Raw genomic sequence first — 14,209 nt, 5'->3', positions numbered from 1 at the left:
AACATGGCTCCTGTACTAAGCTAAACATTGCCTTTGTTGCTCCTCCCCCTTTTCTTCCTTCCGGATCTGCCCTCCAGATCTGGGACCTGCTCCCAGAGGGTAGCTCCTCCCACTTCTGCTTGTGGCTCCACCCACCGCTGGCATGTGGCCTCCAGAAGGCTACCTGGAAGGAAATATGGCCCTTGGGCTAAAAGGGTTCCTCACCCCGCCTGAGAATGGTACAGAAGGGAGAGTCTCTTAGACCACCAGCTTCTGTCTCCTACCAGCATCAGAATCCTGCCTAGAGCTGAACCGAAACTACACAAACATTTGATAAACAGGACACATTTTGCCTTGGGGAAAATCAGGGCCACTGCCAGATTGGGTTACTCTCTGCAAGAGCCTTCTTCTATTCCCCCAACACAGGGTTTTTCTTTTCTTTCTTCTTTCTTTTCCATGGGTAGACTAGAACACTGGATAAGTCTACAGCCACCCAACATTTTCTTTCCCCCAGAACGCCTTGTGCCCCACTGCACCGCAAACCCAGAGGCATTATGGGGTAAAGAAAATGGTGGAAAAGAACATGGCAGGCAGCAGCTCCACTGGTTTTATGAAAAGGAAGCTGGAGACCTGCAAAAGCTCAAATGGGCCCTGGCCATGATGGGTGCTAGCGCCTGTTGAGGATCCAGTACTCCTTTCTAAAACTCATTCATCCCAAAGTACCCACAAAAACAATGGGTTCATTCAATTTGAGAGTGGCACGGGATGGAGCATGGGGGAGGGTTGACCTTGTTGCCCTGTAAATATATTACCTTTCTGAAACTGCACAAACCCACCTCCCTATGTGTTGTAAACTCACTAAGTATGTTCATACAACACAGGATTCATTGCTACTCCATGTTAAGCATCTATACTCAGTTGCAAAACCCGGTTTGCTGCTACGTAGGGAGGGATTTCCATATTTTTTTATAATTGGGCATATTCACCAACCACATCACACACACACACACCCTTCGAAAGCCCCACAAAGCAATTCTTACTTGGCAGCCATGTTATTCTCAGGCAGCAAGGACATCTCAAGGACCTTGGTGCCACTGATGATGGATTCATAGCTCGTGGTGGCAACCATTTTGCCGGTGATGCGGTGCACTTGGTAGAAGGCATGGGGGCGCAAGTTCCTCTCATCCGCCGTGCCGATGAACATTTGTAAGGTAAGGGGCTTCTCGTCATAGCCTAAAAGCTGGGGTGGGGAGAGAAAGGAGAACGGTAAGCTTTCCTGAAATAAAATAACTCATAGAATCATAGAGTTGGAAGAGACCACAAGGGCCACCCAGTCCAACCCCCTGCCAAGCAGGAAACACCATCAAAGCATTCTTGACATATGCCTGTCAAGCCTCTGCTTAAAGACCTCCAAAGAAGGAGACTCCACCACACTCCTTGGTAGCAAATTCCACTGCCGAACAGCTCTTACTGTCAGGAAGTTCTTCCTAATGTTTAGGTGGAATCTTCTTTCTTGTAGTTTGAATCCATTGCTCCGTGTCCGCTTCTCTGGAGCAGCAGAAAACAACCTTTCTCCCTCCTCTATATGGCACCCTTTTATATATTTGAACATGGCTATCATATCACCCCTTAACCTTCTCTTCTCCAGGCTAAACATACCCAGCTCCCTAAGCCGTTCCTCCTAAGGCATCATTTCCAGGCCTTTGACCATTTTGGTTGCCCTCTACTGGACACGTTCCAGCTTATCAGTATCCTTCTTGAACTGTGGTGCCCAAGAAGGATACCGACAAGCTGGAACGTGTCCAGAGGAGGGCAACCAAAATGGTCAAAGGCCTGGAAACTCATCTCATTTCCATGACCGCGGACCGAGCTTTTGAGTTCGTCTGAGCATGTGGCAAAATCAGTGTGGTGATTGCTGCCCCTCTAGGAAAAAATAGTCACCCCAGACATTTCCCTGCATGGCCGAAGCGACTTGAGCAATCATCCCTGCTAAGATCTGGCCTCCATCCCCAACTAACGCATTCTGTAACAGGACATCTCACACGTGAATTTTCCCGTCCACTTCTGAACATTCTGTGACGCTGCGTCACGGCAGATGCTGTGTATGTGGCAAAAAGGGTGGCCCGGTTCATTTCCTTGCGAGAAGAACCCGCAATGGGTGGTCATGGATCTGCATGTTTTAAAAGTCCCCGTTGCAAATTCCTGGCCACCACCACTTCAGAAGGTTCAGAGACAGCAGGGCTAGGAAAGAGTCTGTCCAAGACCCTGTGGCTATGATGTCACAGAATGTTCATAAACACTTAGCAGCTGAAGGGGAAGGTTCGGCTGTGATTTTTTTAAAAAAAACCATCACTGCAGTGGATATGAAATATGCTTGCTTCAAATTCCCCGGAGACTTTATACAGTCTTAAAATAAAAAAAATCTGGGGGCTAACCCCTGCCTTAAATTAAGTTGTGCAATCCCAGACCTGGAAGGTGGGCCTCTATTCCATGAAAAGAGCACTGCATTGATTACTCCCTGTCTCCACCAACTCCTTACCAGCCACCCTCTTTGGCAATGGCCGCGGCAGCTGGAAACATCAGCAGTTCGGTGGTCTTGCCTCAGGGACGCCCAGATGTTTCCAATCAGAGGCCAAGACTTCCAGCTGCAATCGATTTGAGCCTTAAAGGAAAACGCTCTGCTTTTACCTCTCCCCTCCCTCCCCACTCGTGCCATGGAAGATGGAAAGATCCGAGGCCTGGAGGATTGTGGGGGGCAGTGGAAGCAGTTTTGGAACCTGCACAAACCTACGCCAACTTTTGGAAATAGGAATAGGAAGCAGGGAGATTGCAGGAGAAAGGGGGAAGGGGACGCAGCTTTTAAGAAACGAAGGGTTTGCCTCTTTGCAAGGAAGGGTGGGTTCTGAACGCCTGCAGAAGAGGAGTGGAATTTGCCAGAAAGTATATGGAGCAGGGGGGGGGGGTGTCATTTGTCCCACGTGCGCTCATACAAACACTCCACACCCCGACTTGCTATCCCTAAGAGTGACGCAGAGGGGCTGGATGCAGGAGGAGACCAGGGCTGCGAATCTGAAACGAGAGCGTGGGAAAGGGCAGCCTTGAGATCCTGGTTGCAGGGGAATGTGATGGGGAATGGAAAGGGAAGGATACACACACAAAAACAGAGTTTTTTTGGGGGGGGCGGAGGCGACGAGAAGAGAGAAAGGATAGACCTCGACTTTTCATGCCTCCCCACACACACAATCCCAGGAAAATGTACATATAGATGTCCACATCATAATTTGGGGAAACCAGGATACAAAGAGATGGAGAACAGTATAAGGGAAAGTTACATCACAGCACAAAACACAAACACAGATCAAACTTTCCTGTCACTATAAGAGCAAGCAGGCCAAATATCACCCCCTCACTCTCATAAAGTGGTGGGTTGTGTTTTTTTTTAAGTTTCAACCTTCCCACTTATTTAAAAGGCACTCATCTAAATTTAGCGGGCAGCTATTTCACAATTTGTTGCAAACAAAATCCGTGACATTTGTCTTTCTTTCTTTTCCTTTCTTTTTTCTTTTTCTTTTTTTTTGGCCCCCGCAAGCAGCCTTTGAAGTGGGAATAGTTTTCATCTTTCAAATTTCTGGATGGAGACTTTCAAACCAGCCCTCAAAGAAAAGAATTTTATTTTTTTAAAGGAAGTTTCCCTTCTGGATTAGCTTGACTGAAAATGCCGATTTTATATATATATATATATAACTGTGTTGACAACAAGCTCTCTGGAGGCTAGGGGGCAGAGGAGGGGGCTTTTACAAATAACAATACCAGAAAACAAAAACGCGTAGGAGCTCTTACGGAATAAATGGTGTTGAAAGCAAAGCTGGCTTTACCTGGCTAAATGACAAAGGTCTTTCCCCCCTCTCTCCCCCCCCCCACCAACCCTCAGCCTGAAAGCCTTATCAGCTCCTGTCCCAAATATGGAGGTGGAGCCTGTGATTATGTGGCAAGAATAAATATACTCTACACATGCTCAGGTGTACTCTTGGCCCACTTTCAAGACGAAACCATGACTCATAGAAGAATGCATTACTGCCTTTTCTGCATTACCATACATTTCAATGCGCAAGGAGTTTTTGAACTCCAGCTCCCATCGGCCCCACCCAGCAGGGCCAACGTTCATGGCATAATGGGCCATGAGTTCTCTATGCTTGGCCTACGGTCATTTTGTGAGACTGTGGTTGCTGGAGAGATGCGAAGTGGGAACTTTTTTTTAAGTTTATTGTCCCTCCTCCCACCCACCCAACCCCCTGGTCCCATTCTTATCCCGGCTCTTGTTAGCTCCCTCCGCCCCTCAGATACCTTCACCACAGGGTGTCCTCCTGGAGCGGCCTTCACAGCACCCCTGCTGCCCTCCGTCTCGTAATGGGCTCGGTGGTGAGTTCGCGGCTGCACCTCGATTTTCAGCTCATACTGTTCGTATTGACTGGGGAGAGGCCAGTCCAGAGGGGGGAGAGCAGAAGACCTGGGGAATGGGTGAAATGAAGGACCATGAAGTTGACAGCTTAGGCACTGGAAGTCTGACCTCCTCCTGCTCGCAAATTTTGCGGGAAACCTCCATATTTTAAACCGTTTCCCGCTGGCAGCCCGGATTGGAAAAAATCCCGTAAATCCCCCGATTTTCTACCTGCAAGGGAGGCTCCATTTTGGGTGCCGGCGCCACCCAATGTCCGGTGCCCAGACATGGGTAGTGCAGCACCGAAAGTCGCTTCTACGTGCGTAGAAGTGACGTCCGGTGCTGCGCTACCCATGTCTGGGCACCGGAAATTGGGCAGCGCCGGTACCGGAAGTTGCTTCTACGCATATCCGGACATGCATAGAAGCAACTTCCGGTGCTGCACCGCTGCTGATCCCGCATTTTTCAGCGGGAGACTTGGCAGCTATGCTCGCAACCCAAACAGGAATGCAACAGGGGAGTCCCTTTAGGTACCTTTAATACCTTTTTGTACCTTTAATACGTAGCTGCACCAAAGAGGAAACTGGAACACAAGAAGCTGTTAAGTAACAAACCACGTCATTTGTCTACCTAGCTCACTCAGCAGTTTCTACTCTGACCGACAGGATCTCAGGCAATGGTCTTCTATGGCACTTGCTCCTTTGAACTGAAGATGTCAGGGATTGAACCAGGAACCTCACACACATAAGAGCATGCAATCTACCATGATGCTGTGGCCTCTCTTCCAATGGATGGTGGGTGAAGCTTCCTCCATCCTGGCTGCAACAGGGGATGCAGGGGGAGATGGCCCTACCAGAGTTCATGCTTCAAAACAACTATTAAAAAGGCACATAAGATTTGACCAGCTAAATTTCTCCCCACCTACAGCGCTCACAGGAACTCAGGGCAGAACCTCCAGCCTCCTTTCCCAAGTTTGCAGTTAGTAATATTTAAGAACATAAATGGCAAGCCTTGCAAAGGGATCTACAATGAGTTACTAGCCCTCATGTATTTCACACATACTGTATATATTTTTTCTCCTGGCTTGCTCATCACCAATTTTGAGCTTGCCATAGGTGAGAAAACCAGATAACTTTTCACACCGGCATTCATTCGGAGCACACTCCCGATGAATGCCCATTTCACACTTCTCTTGATCATGATCCCTGCTGGATTCAGACTTAAGAACCATACCATGCAATCTTCCTCTCTTACATGGTGGCCAATCAGAGGCCCTTGGAAACCCACAAGGAGAGCATAAAAGCATAGGAACATAGGAAGATGTACAAGTCAAATTATATACAGTATAGCTCATTGTGGTCTATACAGACTGGCATCAGGTATCCAAGGTTTTCAGAAAGGGGCTTCTCCCAAGGATTACCTGGAGAAGCCCAAGGATTACCTTCTGCATGCAAAGCAGATGCTCTGCCACTATAGCCCTTGCCTTCACTGTTTGTCCACAGTAGCTTGTATCTAGAGATTTTGTTGTTTAGTCGTGTCTCCACGCCAGGCACTCCTGTCTTCCACTGCCTCCCACAGTTTGGTCAAACTCATGTTAGTGTATCTAGAGATATACAGCTTCAAAACATTGCCATCACATTTAAATGCCATAGCTAGATTGATTCTCTGTTAACTGGTCCATTGCAGAGGTGGTTCAGAAAGGGGATACCAAAACAATCAAGGGAATGGAGGAATTACCCTATGAGGAAAGGTTGCAATCTGAGTTTGTAGCTCAGATATTGAGGGAGCTCCATTGATAGAGTGTGGTAGCGATAACACCAGGGTTGCAGGTTTGATCCCTGCATGGGACAGGAGTTAGACCAGACAATCCTCAGGGTCCCTTCCAATTCTACAGCTCTTACGATTCTATGAATTGGAGCTTCTTTGCTAGAGAAAAGTCAAGTATGAAGAGGCATGATGGATGGCATGAAGTGGACCGAGAGAAGTTTTTCTCAAATGAAGCTGAACACTGCAATACTCGGAGCAGACAAAAGAAAGTGCTTCTCCATTCAGGACATCATTAGACTGTGGAACTCTCTCCCACAAGAAGTGGTGATGGCCTCCATCCTGGATAGCTTTAAAGAATTTAAAAGACAAATTCATGGACGATAAGGATATCTGTTTGCTCCTAGCCACAGTGGCTATCTTCGCCTTCCTGCGAGAGGCAGTATCCCTTTGAATACCAGTTACTGGAATCACAAGTAGGCACTGTTACACTCACAGGTCCTCCTTGTGAGCTGACCGTGGGACCCTGGCTGGCCACAGTGAGAACAGGATGCCATAGGCCTGATCCAACAGGCTCTTCCTGTGCCCTTATCTAAACAAACCAGTGGCCACCTTGCGGCCCCTAATTCAATCTGCCTTATATGTAACTCCACAAAAGTTACTAGCCTTACTTGTCCATCCTACAACATTCTGTGTATGGAAAAGTGCCTCTCACTAACCCCGGGCAATGAACTCTGTTTCCATGCTGGCTGCAGAAGAGTGATACAGCTCACTAGCCTGTACAGCAGGAATGGAGGAGCCTGTGGCTCTCTGGGCAATACTGGACTCCGATTGGTGCCAGCTGGCATGACCATTGCTCAGTGATGATAGGAACTCTACTCCTACAAACATCTGGAAGATTGCAGGTTCCCCATCCCTGCTCTGCAGCCTCCTGCATGCAATTACTTGCCACCACCGGCTAGCAGGCTACTGTGCTTAAAACACAAAAGGCTGCCATGCTTTGCAAATTAATTGTGTGTTGTACAAAGAAGCCCTCTGGCCTGTCCCGAATGTCAGCCAATCCATGTTGTTAGGCAACCCAGAGTTCTAAAGTTATGGGAGAGATGTTGGGAAAGGCAGTTCCTTATTACTGGCCTTCTCTCCTCCAGGGGTAGTTCAATGGACTCCCAATTCCTCATCAGCCCCCAGCTAGCATGGACAATGGCCAACAATCAGGGGCGATGGGAGTTGTTCTCTAGGAGCATCTAGAGGACCATCCATATTGGCTACTTCTGCTCTACACCACATGTGATCTGATGAAGCTAAAACAACAACCGAAAAGCTTCAAATGCTTTAGATGCAGGGTGGACAGAAGGCAAATAAGGAGCTACTGGTAGACCTCTGGGGAATCTGAAGTAGTTCAGCAAGGATTCCGAACTCCCAGTTGACTATCAGCAGCAACAAATGAGATTGCTATAAAGCAGAGCCAGGCCCGTCTTACCCATAGAGGCTAGTGGCATGGGGCTCCAGGGTGCCAAGTTCTGGAGGGCACCAGGCGAGAGTCCAGGGAACACCGAACGAGCATGCTGAGTGAGTGAGGGTGAGTGTGCCGCTCCCACCAAGCGTCGGCTCGGTTTTTTCCCTTTTAGCCTGCAGGTGCCGAATTCTGCGGGGCACCAGGAGGCTAAAAGGGGAAAAACCGAGATAACGCTTGGCGGGAGCGGCGCACACGCCCTCCCTCGCCGCAGGCCCACTTGATCGGTGTGCTGCCTGCCGTGGCCACTGTGGCACAAAGCGGCCAGCTAAGCTGGGAGGCGCCGTGTCCAGCCTCCGCCTCTTCCCCGCCGGAGGAGCTGCCCTCCAGCCGCTACCCACCTCTTCCAGCCCTAAAAAAGGTCAACAACTCTGGGAAAGCAGGGGGAGGGGGCGCCGGAGAGATCTTTGCACCACGGTGCCGGAAATGCTTAAGACGGCCCTGAGCAGAGCTTCCTGAACTTTTCATACGGGTGACACACTTTTTGAGACATGCATCATTTTGTGACACAGTAATTCAGTTTTATTGGCAAACTGGAGGTTAAACCAATCCCTTTCCAGGCCCGGTAGGAGCACGAGGAGCTTTCACAAGACCACACTGCAGCCGACACACAGTTTGGAAAGCTCTGCGATAAAAGAATGGTGGCGGAGAAGAAACCAGGATTGGTGTGTGAGAGAGATAAAGGACTTGCGAGCTTTGGTTGGTATAGGTCTCAAATTCCTGGATCAGGCATATGCTCAGAGCTACTCTGCTCTTAGCATATGCTCCCCTGGGTGGCCCACAGTCTTGCACCTGGCTCTGGCTGGTAGACAAAGTGGACCATACAAGCCTGAGAGATATGCGGACTCCTGCTCTAGGCCATTTGCAAATACCGGGTGTTCCATGTGTTTGGTGGCCGTTCTCTGTAACCTCTGTGTCCGGTTTCAGAAACCGAGTTTCTGAGCACACCGTATCCAAGAAGTGGCCACACCATAGATTTTACACGCAGAGAGGCTTTGAAACTGGGTGTCTTATTCTGTGAAACTTCCTTCAGTTTGCATGCAGAGGGAGTTTGACCAAGAACTCCTGCAAAACCCTTCCCCCTTGCACATGTCGTGCAGAAGCAGAGTTCTCCCCCAAAAAGGGGGAAACCTGTCTACACGCTCCTATTTGCTCTGTATCCAGAAGAAGTTGTGTATGCATGTCAGCCAAAATCCATCTCTCTCCTGTACCTGCCTTGTTGTTTCTTATGAAATACGGTGGTGCCTCGCTAGACGAAATTAATTCGTTCCACGGGTCTTTTCTTATAACGAAAAAATTCGTCTAGCGAGTCCCATAGGAATGCATTGAAATTTTTTCGCATTGTTTTTTGCCCATAGGAACGCATTAATTGAATTTCAATGCATTCCTATGGGAAACCGCGATTCGCTAGATGAAAACGCATTCGTCTAGCGAGGCAACCTCCGCTCGAAAAATCCTTTCGTTAAGCAGAAATTTCGTTAAGCAGGGCATTCGTTAAGCGAGGCACCACTGTACTAGCGTGTTTTGACGCATTTCCCCCAGAACCAGCTAGGAAAAAGGACAACCAACTGCGCCTTAAACTGTGCACGCACCCAAGGGCTCTTTGATTCAGCAGTTTGGCACTTGCAAATTTAGTTCCTTTAATGCAGCAGCTCAGCTTTCGCAAGGCTGACCTAAATTGCCGGTATCACCCTTATAGAAACCCCTGTGAACAAGGAGGCAAAATATGCAAGGTCCACTGTAAGGTCCATTGTATTCACAAGCTTGGCTTAAGAGATGCTAAGTTCTACTTTGAAGAAATGGGGGGACTTGGCTTGGCAGGATATTGCTGGCTATGGGCTTTGGAACTGCAAACAGGGCGGAGGAGGGAATGGATGGAGCCACTGCCCCCGAACTCAAAGGTCATGACGTCGATCCACCGTGCAGGAGAAATTCTTCCAATCCAGCTGCTTACCTTAACAGGGAACAAGGCACTGCGTGTTTACGCCAGCTCCCACCCGTCCGCCCCCAGCACCGCATGCAGAGCCGGGGTCTGGGATGTGTAACTGGAGACACCAGCCCTTCTGCCTGGTCTGGTCTGACAAGTTGTTTTTATACAACAGAAACTCTGGCAGCCAAACCACAGAGCCGGCAATGGCGCTGCCAAATTCAAACCGGCTGGTGGGAGGAGGAGGAGGAGGGAGCCATGGCTTCCACCCCCTTCCGCAGTTCCCGACAACGGCATGCTCAGGTGAAGGTCTTTGGATGCTAGAGGAAGTTCGCTAGGATCCACGCTAGGAGGGCAGCAAAACTGCAATCTCAGGGACTGAGTTGGGGCTGCTCCAGATGCCCTGCTAATTGGGCATGCGTCCTGATTAGCTTGCACAAAGCTTACGAAAAGGCTCAAAGCCTGTGCTTTACTGAGCATTCCTCCTCATTTGTTTGTGGGCAGGTTATGTGACAATGAGGGTTCATCCTGATTTGCTTGTGCAGTGGTTATACAATTCCTCAGTGCTATTTTTCTGGGGTGGGGGGAAGGGTGCCAGAGCTCACCACAAACTTCTCCCTTGTTCTCTTAGAATCACAATGGCACCCACCTGAGAGATGCCAGAGCAGAGCTCTAGTAAGCTCCTGCTTTGGGGGGGGGGGAGAAGCCCTGCATTTCCCCCATTGATCATTTGTTCACACTACACGTTTCAGCGCATTTCCCCCATCCCTGTGAAACTGCCAAAAGTCCATTTTAAAAAAGTGGATTTGCTACTCCAGACCCCTTTAATCCACTTCAAATTGCACAAACCTAATTTCCACAATCCCTCCTGTAAACTACAGATAGTCCAGAGGTGAACTAAAGAACTACATGTGAGGAAGCTAAGAAGCAAAGCCCCATTTAAAGCACTCTCATAAAGCTCATAAACGGCCTCGGCCCAGTATACGTGAAGAAGCGTCTCCAACCCAGCGTCTTCAGCCCAGACACTGAGGTCCAGCGCTGGGGGCCTTCTGGCGGTTCCCTCACTGCAAGAAGTGAGGTTACAGGGAACCAGGCAGAGGGCCTTCTCAGTAGTGGCACCCTCCTTGTGGAACGCCCTCCCATCAGATGTCAAGGAAATACACAACTATCTGACTTTTAGAAGACATCTGAAGGCAGCCCTGTTTAGGGAAGTTTTTAATGTTTGATCTTTTATTGTGTTTTTAATATCCTGTTAGGAGCCGCCCAGAGTAGCTGGGTATAAAAAAATTATTATTATTATTATTATTATTATTATTATTATTATTATTATTATATCGCTTTAAACAGCTCCGGCTGTTTAAAAGAATCCTGGGGACTGTAGTTTGCTAAGGGCTGTTAAGAGATACCTGCTCCCTTCACAGAGCTACAATTCCCAGAGTGGTTTAATAATATGTGTGTGTTAGGGATCTGTCCAACTTGTAACTCCACATTCGCAAAGCCATCCACCTCCAGCTACCAAGATCTAGAGATAAACATCACAAGACGGATATTCCCATCATGCCTTGCTTGGGAATCGCCCCAAGCCACCTGGATGACCGCTTTTAGAAACCCTCTCTCGGGCCACAGTTCCAACCCAAACTCTTGACATTCTTGCATGGAAGGAGGAGGGGGAACATTTAGACAAACTCTAAAGAGCATTAGGGTCTCGGTTTACCTGAACACAGGGCTGTGACCTCCAATGCGTGCTTTGGACCAGGCCAGCGGGGAAGGCACTGCCAGGTAATCCATTCCTTCCTTGCGCCCCGCGCCAAGTCCGTAGCCGCTGCCCCCATCCTCCCCATTGCAGCTCCCTTCCTCCTTCCTGGTCAAGGCCACTGTCTGCTCAGTCGAGGTCTTCCGGGCTTTCTGGGGGATGCTTTCGGCCGGTCGGGCTCCAGTACAATTGAAGGGCGCCGTGTCGCCTCCTGCTTCCACGGTCTCCCCTGGGGTCTCCTCTCCAAGGCTGCCCCTCCGGGAGAGGCACGGGGATGCCGAGGAGTGCGTTTCAGAGCTGGAGTATCGCCGCTTGCCGCAGGGCGAAGCTGGCCGTGGGCCCAAGAGCATCCATCCATCCTCTGCACCCCGGCTCGGGGAATAGCTGGCGCCATAAGGCTGCCACGACTCGTCAGCGGGCGACCATGGCTTGGGGGAGCCCCGGGGAGAACCCAAGGGGGAGCTGAGGGCAAAGCGGGCGGCTGCCTCATTCAGCTCCCGCTCCACATCGTCCCCGGCGGGGGCCTCGTCGTCCGAAAAGAAGCTCCAAGGTGAGACGCTGCCGCTGCTGGCAGGGCTCGGGGTGAAGAAGCCGGAAGATGGGGTGGTCTCGCGGTAGCCCCCGAAAGCCTCCAGGAGCAGGTAGTCACGAGGAGAGGAGTCCCAGTCGTCTTCCTCGGCCCGCCGGCCTGGCGAAATGGTCGTGATCTGGATGCTCGGGCATTCCAGCACACGGGAGCCTCCAAGGCGGACACGCCGGGCGGGCTGGCTCTCAAAGGTGTCGCCGTCCAAGTCTGCCGGCCGGGGAGGGGGGGAGTGCATGCCTGCACGGCCCCCGCCGAGATGCAGAGGGCAGGGGATTCCCAGGGGAGAGGTGTATGGAGGTGGGTCTCCCAAGGCAAGTGAGCAGTAGGCAGGGAGGTTGTCCGCATCCAGGTCTGTAAAAAGAGAGAGGGAGAAAAAGAAAGAAAGAAATGAGAACCACCATGTTGGTTGAATTATATATCGTTGGTATCTAACACCAAGGAAACTGGCAAATACCGCATTTTTCGTGTATAAGACGCCCCCGTGTATAAGACGCCCCCTGTTTTGGGAGACTAAGAAGTAAGAAAATGAAGTTGTTGAGCTGTTTTTTTTGGGGGGGGGGTATTGCAGAAAATCGGTCACCCACATGACCTGCGCTGTCACTTGCACGCGTCGCAAGAGCCAGCTATCGTATTGCCAATTGTCAAAGTGACAGCCAATCAAAATCAGCACTTGCTGCAGCCACCAATAACACGCCCTATAGCCAGTGACAATATCCGGCTTGCGGCAGCAACCAATCCCACGTCCCCACTATGCACTATCCGTGTATAAGATGCCCCCCCCAATTTTTCACATGGATTTTTAATTAAAAAAACAACAACCAAGCACCTAGTCTTATACATGGAAATGTATGGTATGTCTAAATCTAAATCAAACAAGTGTTGGATATGCAAAGAGAAAAAAGGTTCTTTTTATCCTATGTGGTGGTCTTGTAGTAAGGTTAAAGCTTACTGGGAAATGATATATAATGAATTGAAAAGGATGTTTAAAATAACCTTTGTAAAAAAACAAAAGAAAAAGAAAAACAGAAGCTTTTCTTTCAGGAATTATAGAGACAGAACTACCTAAATTGTATAGAAATTTATTCATGTATGTGACTACAAGCAGGGGCAGAGGAAGAGGGGGGGCGGTGGGAGCGCCCCGCCCCCAGCAGCACGATCCCCGTGGAGTCCCATCCGGGCTGTTCCCCTGCCCATGCTGGGTTCCCTGCCCCTGCAGGCGGCGCCCCCCGCCCCCAGAATGCGCGCCATGCCCCCGGGATACGCGGCAGCCCCGCTCCCGCCTGCTCTCCGCCCCCGGTGCTGGAGCATGAAGCCACTGACTACAGCGGCAAGAATGTTACTCGTCCCAAAATGGAAAGAAGCAGAAGTCCCAGCAAAGGAAGAATGGATACAAAAACTTATGGAATATGCAGAAGTGGTGAAACTTACCGAAAGAATAAGAAATCAAGGTAACAAACTTTTTATAAAAGAATGGAAATGGTTTATTGAATATTTACAGATAGATTGCAAACAGATAAAAACACTTGCAGGATTTTTGTAATAAACTGCAGTTTCATAAGAGTATATATTTACAGTTGATAATTAAATGAGCAGATTAAATGAATTTGGATATGCAGAAGATATTTTTTTTAAAAAAAACAAGGAATCGCAGAAAGAGGGGGAAGGAAGTCAAACCTTGAAATGTTAAAATGATTGTAAAATTAATGAAATGTATAAATTTGAAAAGGAGAGAGAGAGAACGAACCACCATGTTGGAGTCAATCAAAGGTTTACTTGGCCACAACATTCTAACACAGGCATCCCCAAACTTCAGCCCTCCAGATGTTTTGGACTACAATTCCCATCTTCCCCGACCACTGGTCCTGTTAGCTAGGGATCATAGGAGTTGTAGGCCAAAACATCTGGAGGGTCGCAGTTTGGGGATGCCTGCATCTAACAGCTTAGTAAGATCACAAGATAGGCATGCTAGAGTTAGCCATTTCCAGTTATGTGCCCACCCCCCAGCAACTGGCAATCAAAGGTATACTGCTTCCGAACATGGGGGCTCCATGCTCCACTAGCTGTTGACAGATGTAGCATGTAGGCACGCTAATAAATCAATAAGGATCAAAACATAATTGTCACATCCACACCATACAATTAAAACACATTTAACGTATATTTAAAACATGTCGTTTCCCCCAAAAGAATCCTGGGAGCTGTAGCTCTCTAGAGAGGCAAACCACAGTTCTAGGACTCTTTGGGGGGGC

The 14,209-nt window shown here is 49.2% G+C and overlaps 1 protein-coding gene across 1 annotated transcript in view; it reads right to left on the bottom strand.

Annotated features, from left to right (window-relative positions):
* Nucleotides 1-14,209, bottom strand: part of NFATC4 (nuclear factor of activated T cells 4) — a 31,230-nt gene that overhangs the window by 10,070 nt on the left and 6,951 nt on the right. Inside the window, exons 2-4 of the mRNA XM_035102713.3 lie at nucleotides 11,336-12,311; nucleotides 4,324-4,486; nucleotides 1,020-1,219 (exon numbers count right to left, since the gene is read on the bottom strand). Coding sequence (XP_034958604.1) covers nucleotides 1,020-1,219; nucleotides 4,324-4,486; nucleotides 11,336-12,311 — 1,339 coding nt within the window. The remainder of the gene's footprint in view (nucleotides 1-1,019; nucleotides 1,220-4,323; nucleotides 4,487-11,335; nucleotides 12,312-14,209) is intronic.

The sequence above is a fragment of the Zootoca vivipara genome, chromosome 12 (genome assembly GCF_965207765.1).
Source record: "Zootoca vivipara chromosome 12, rZooViv2.hap1.1, whole genome shotgun sequence".
NCBI lineage: Eukaryota > Metazoa > Chordata > Lepidosauria > Squamata > Lacertidae > Zootoca > Zootoca vivipara.
Note: the sequence above shows the minus strand (reverse complement) of the source record. Positions and strands in the feature narration are given on the sequence as shown.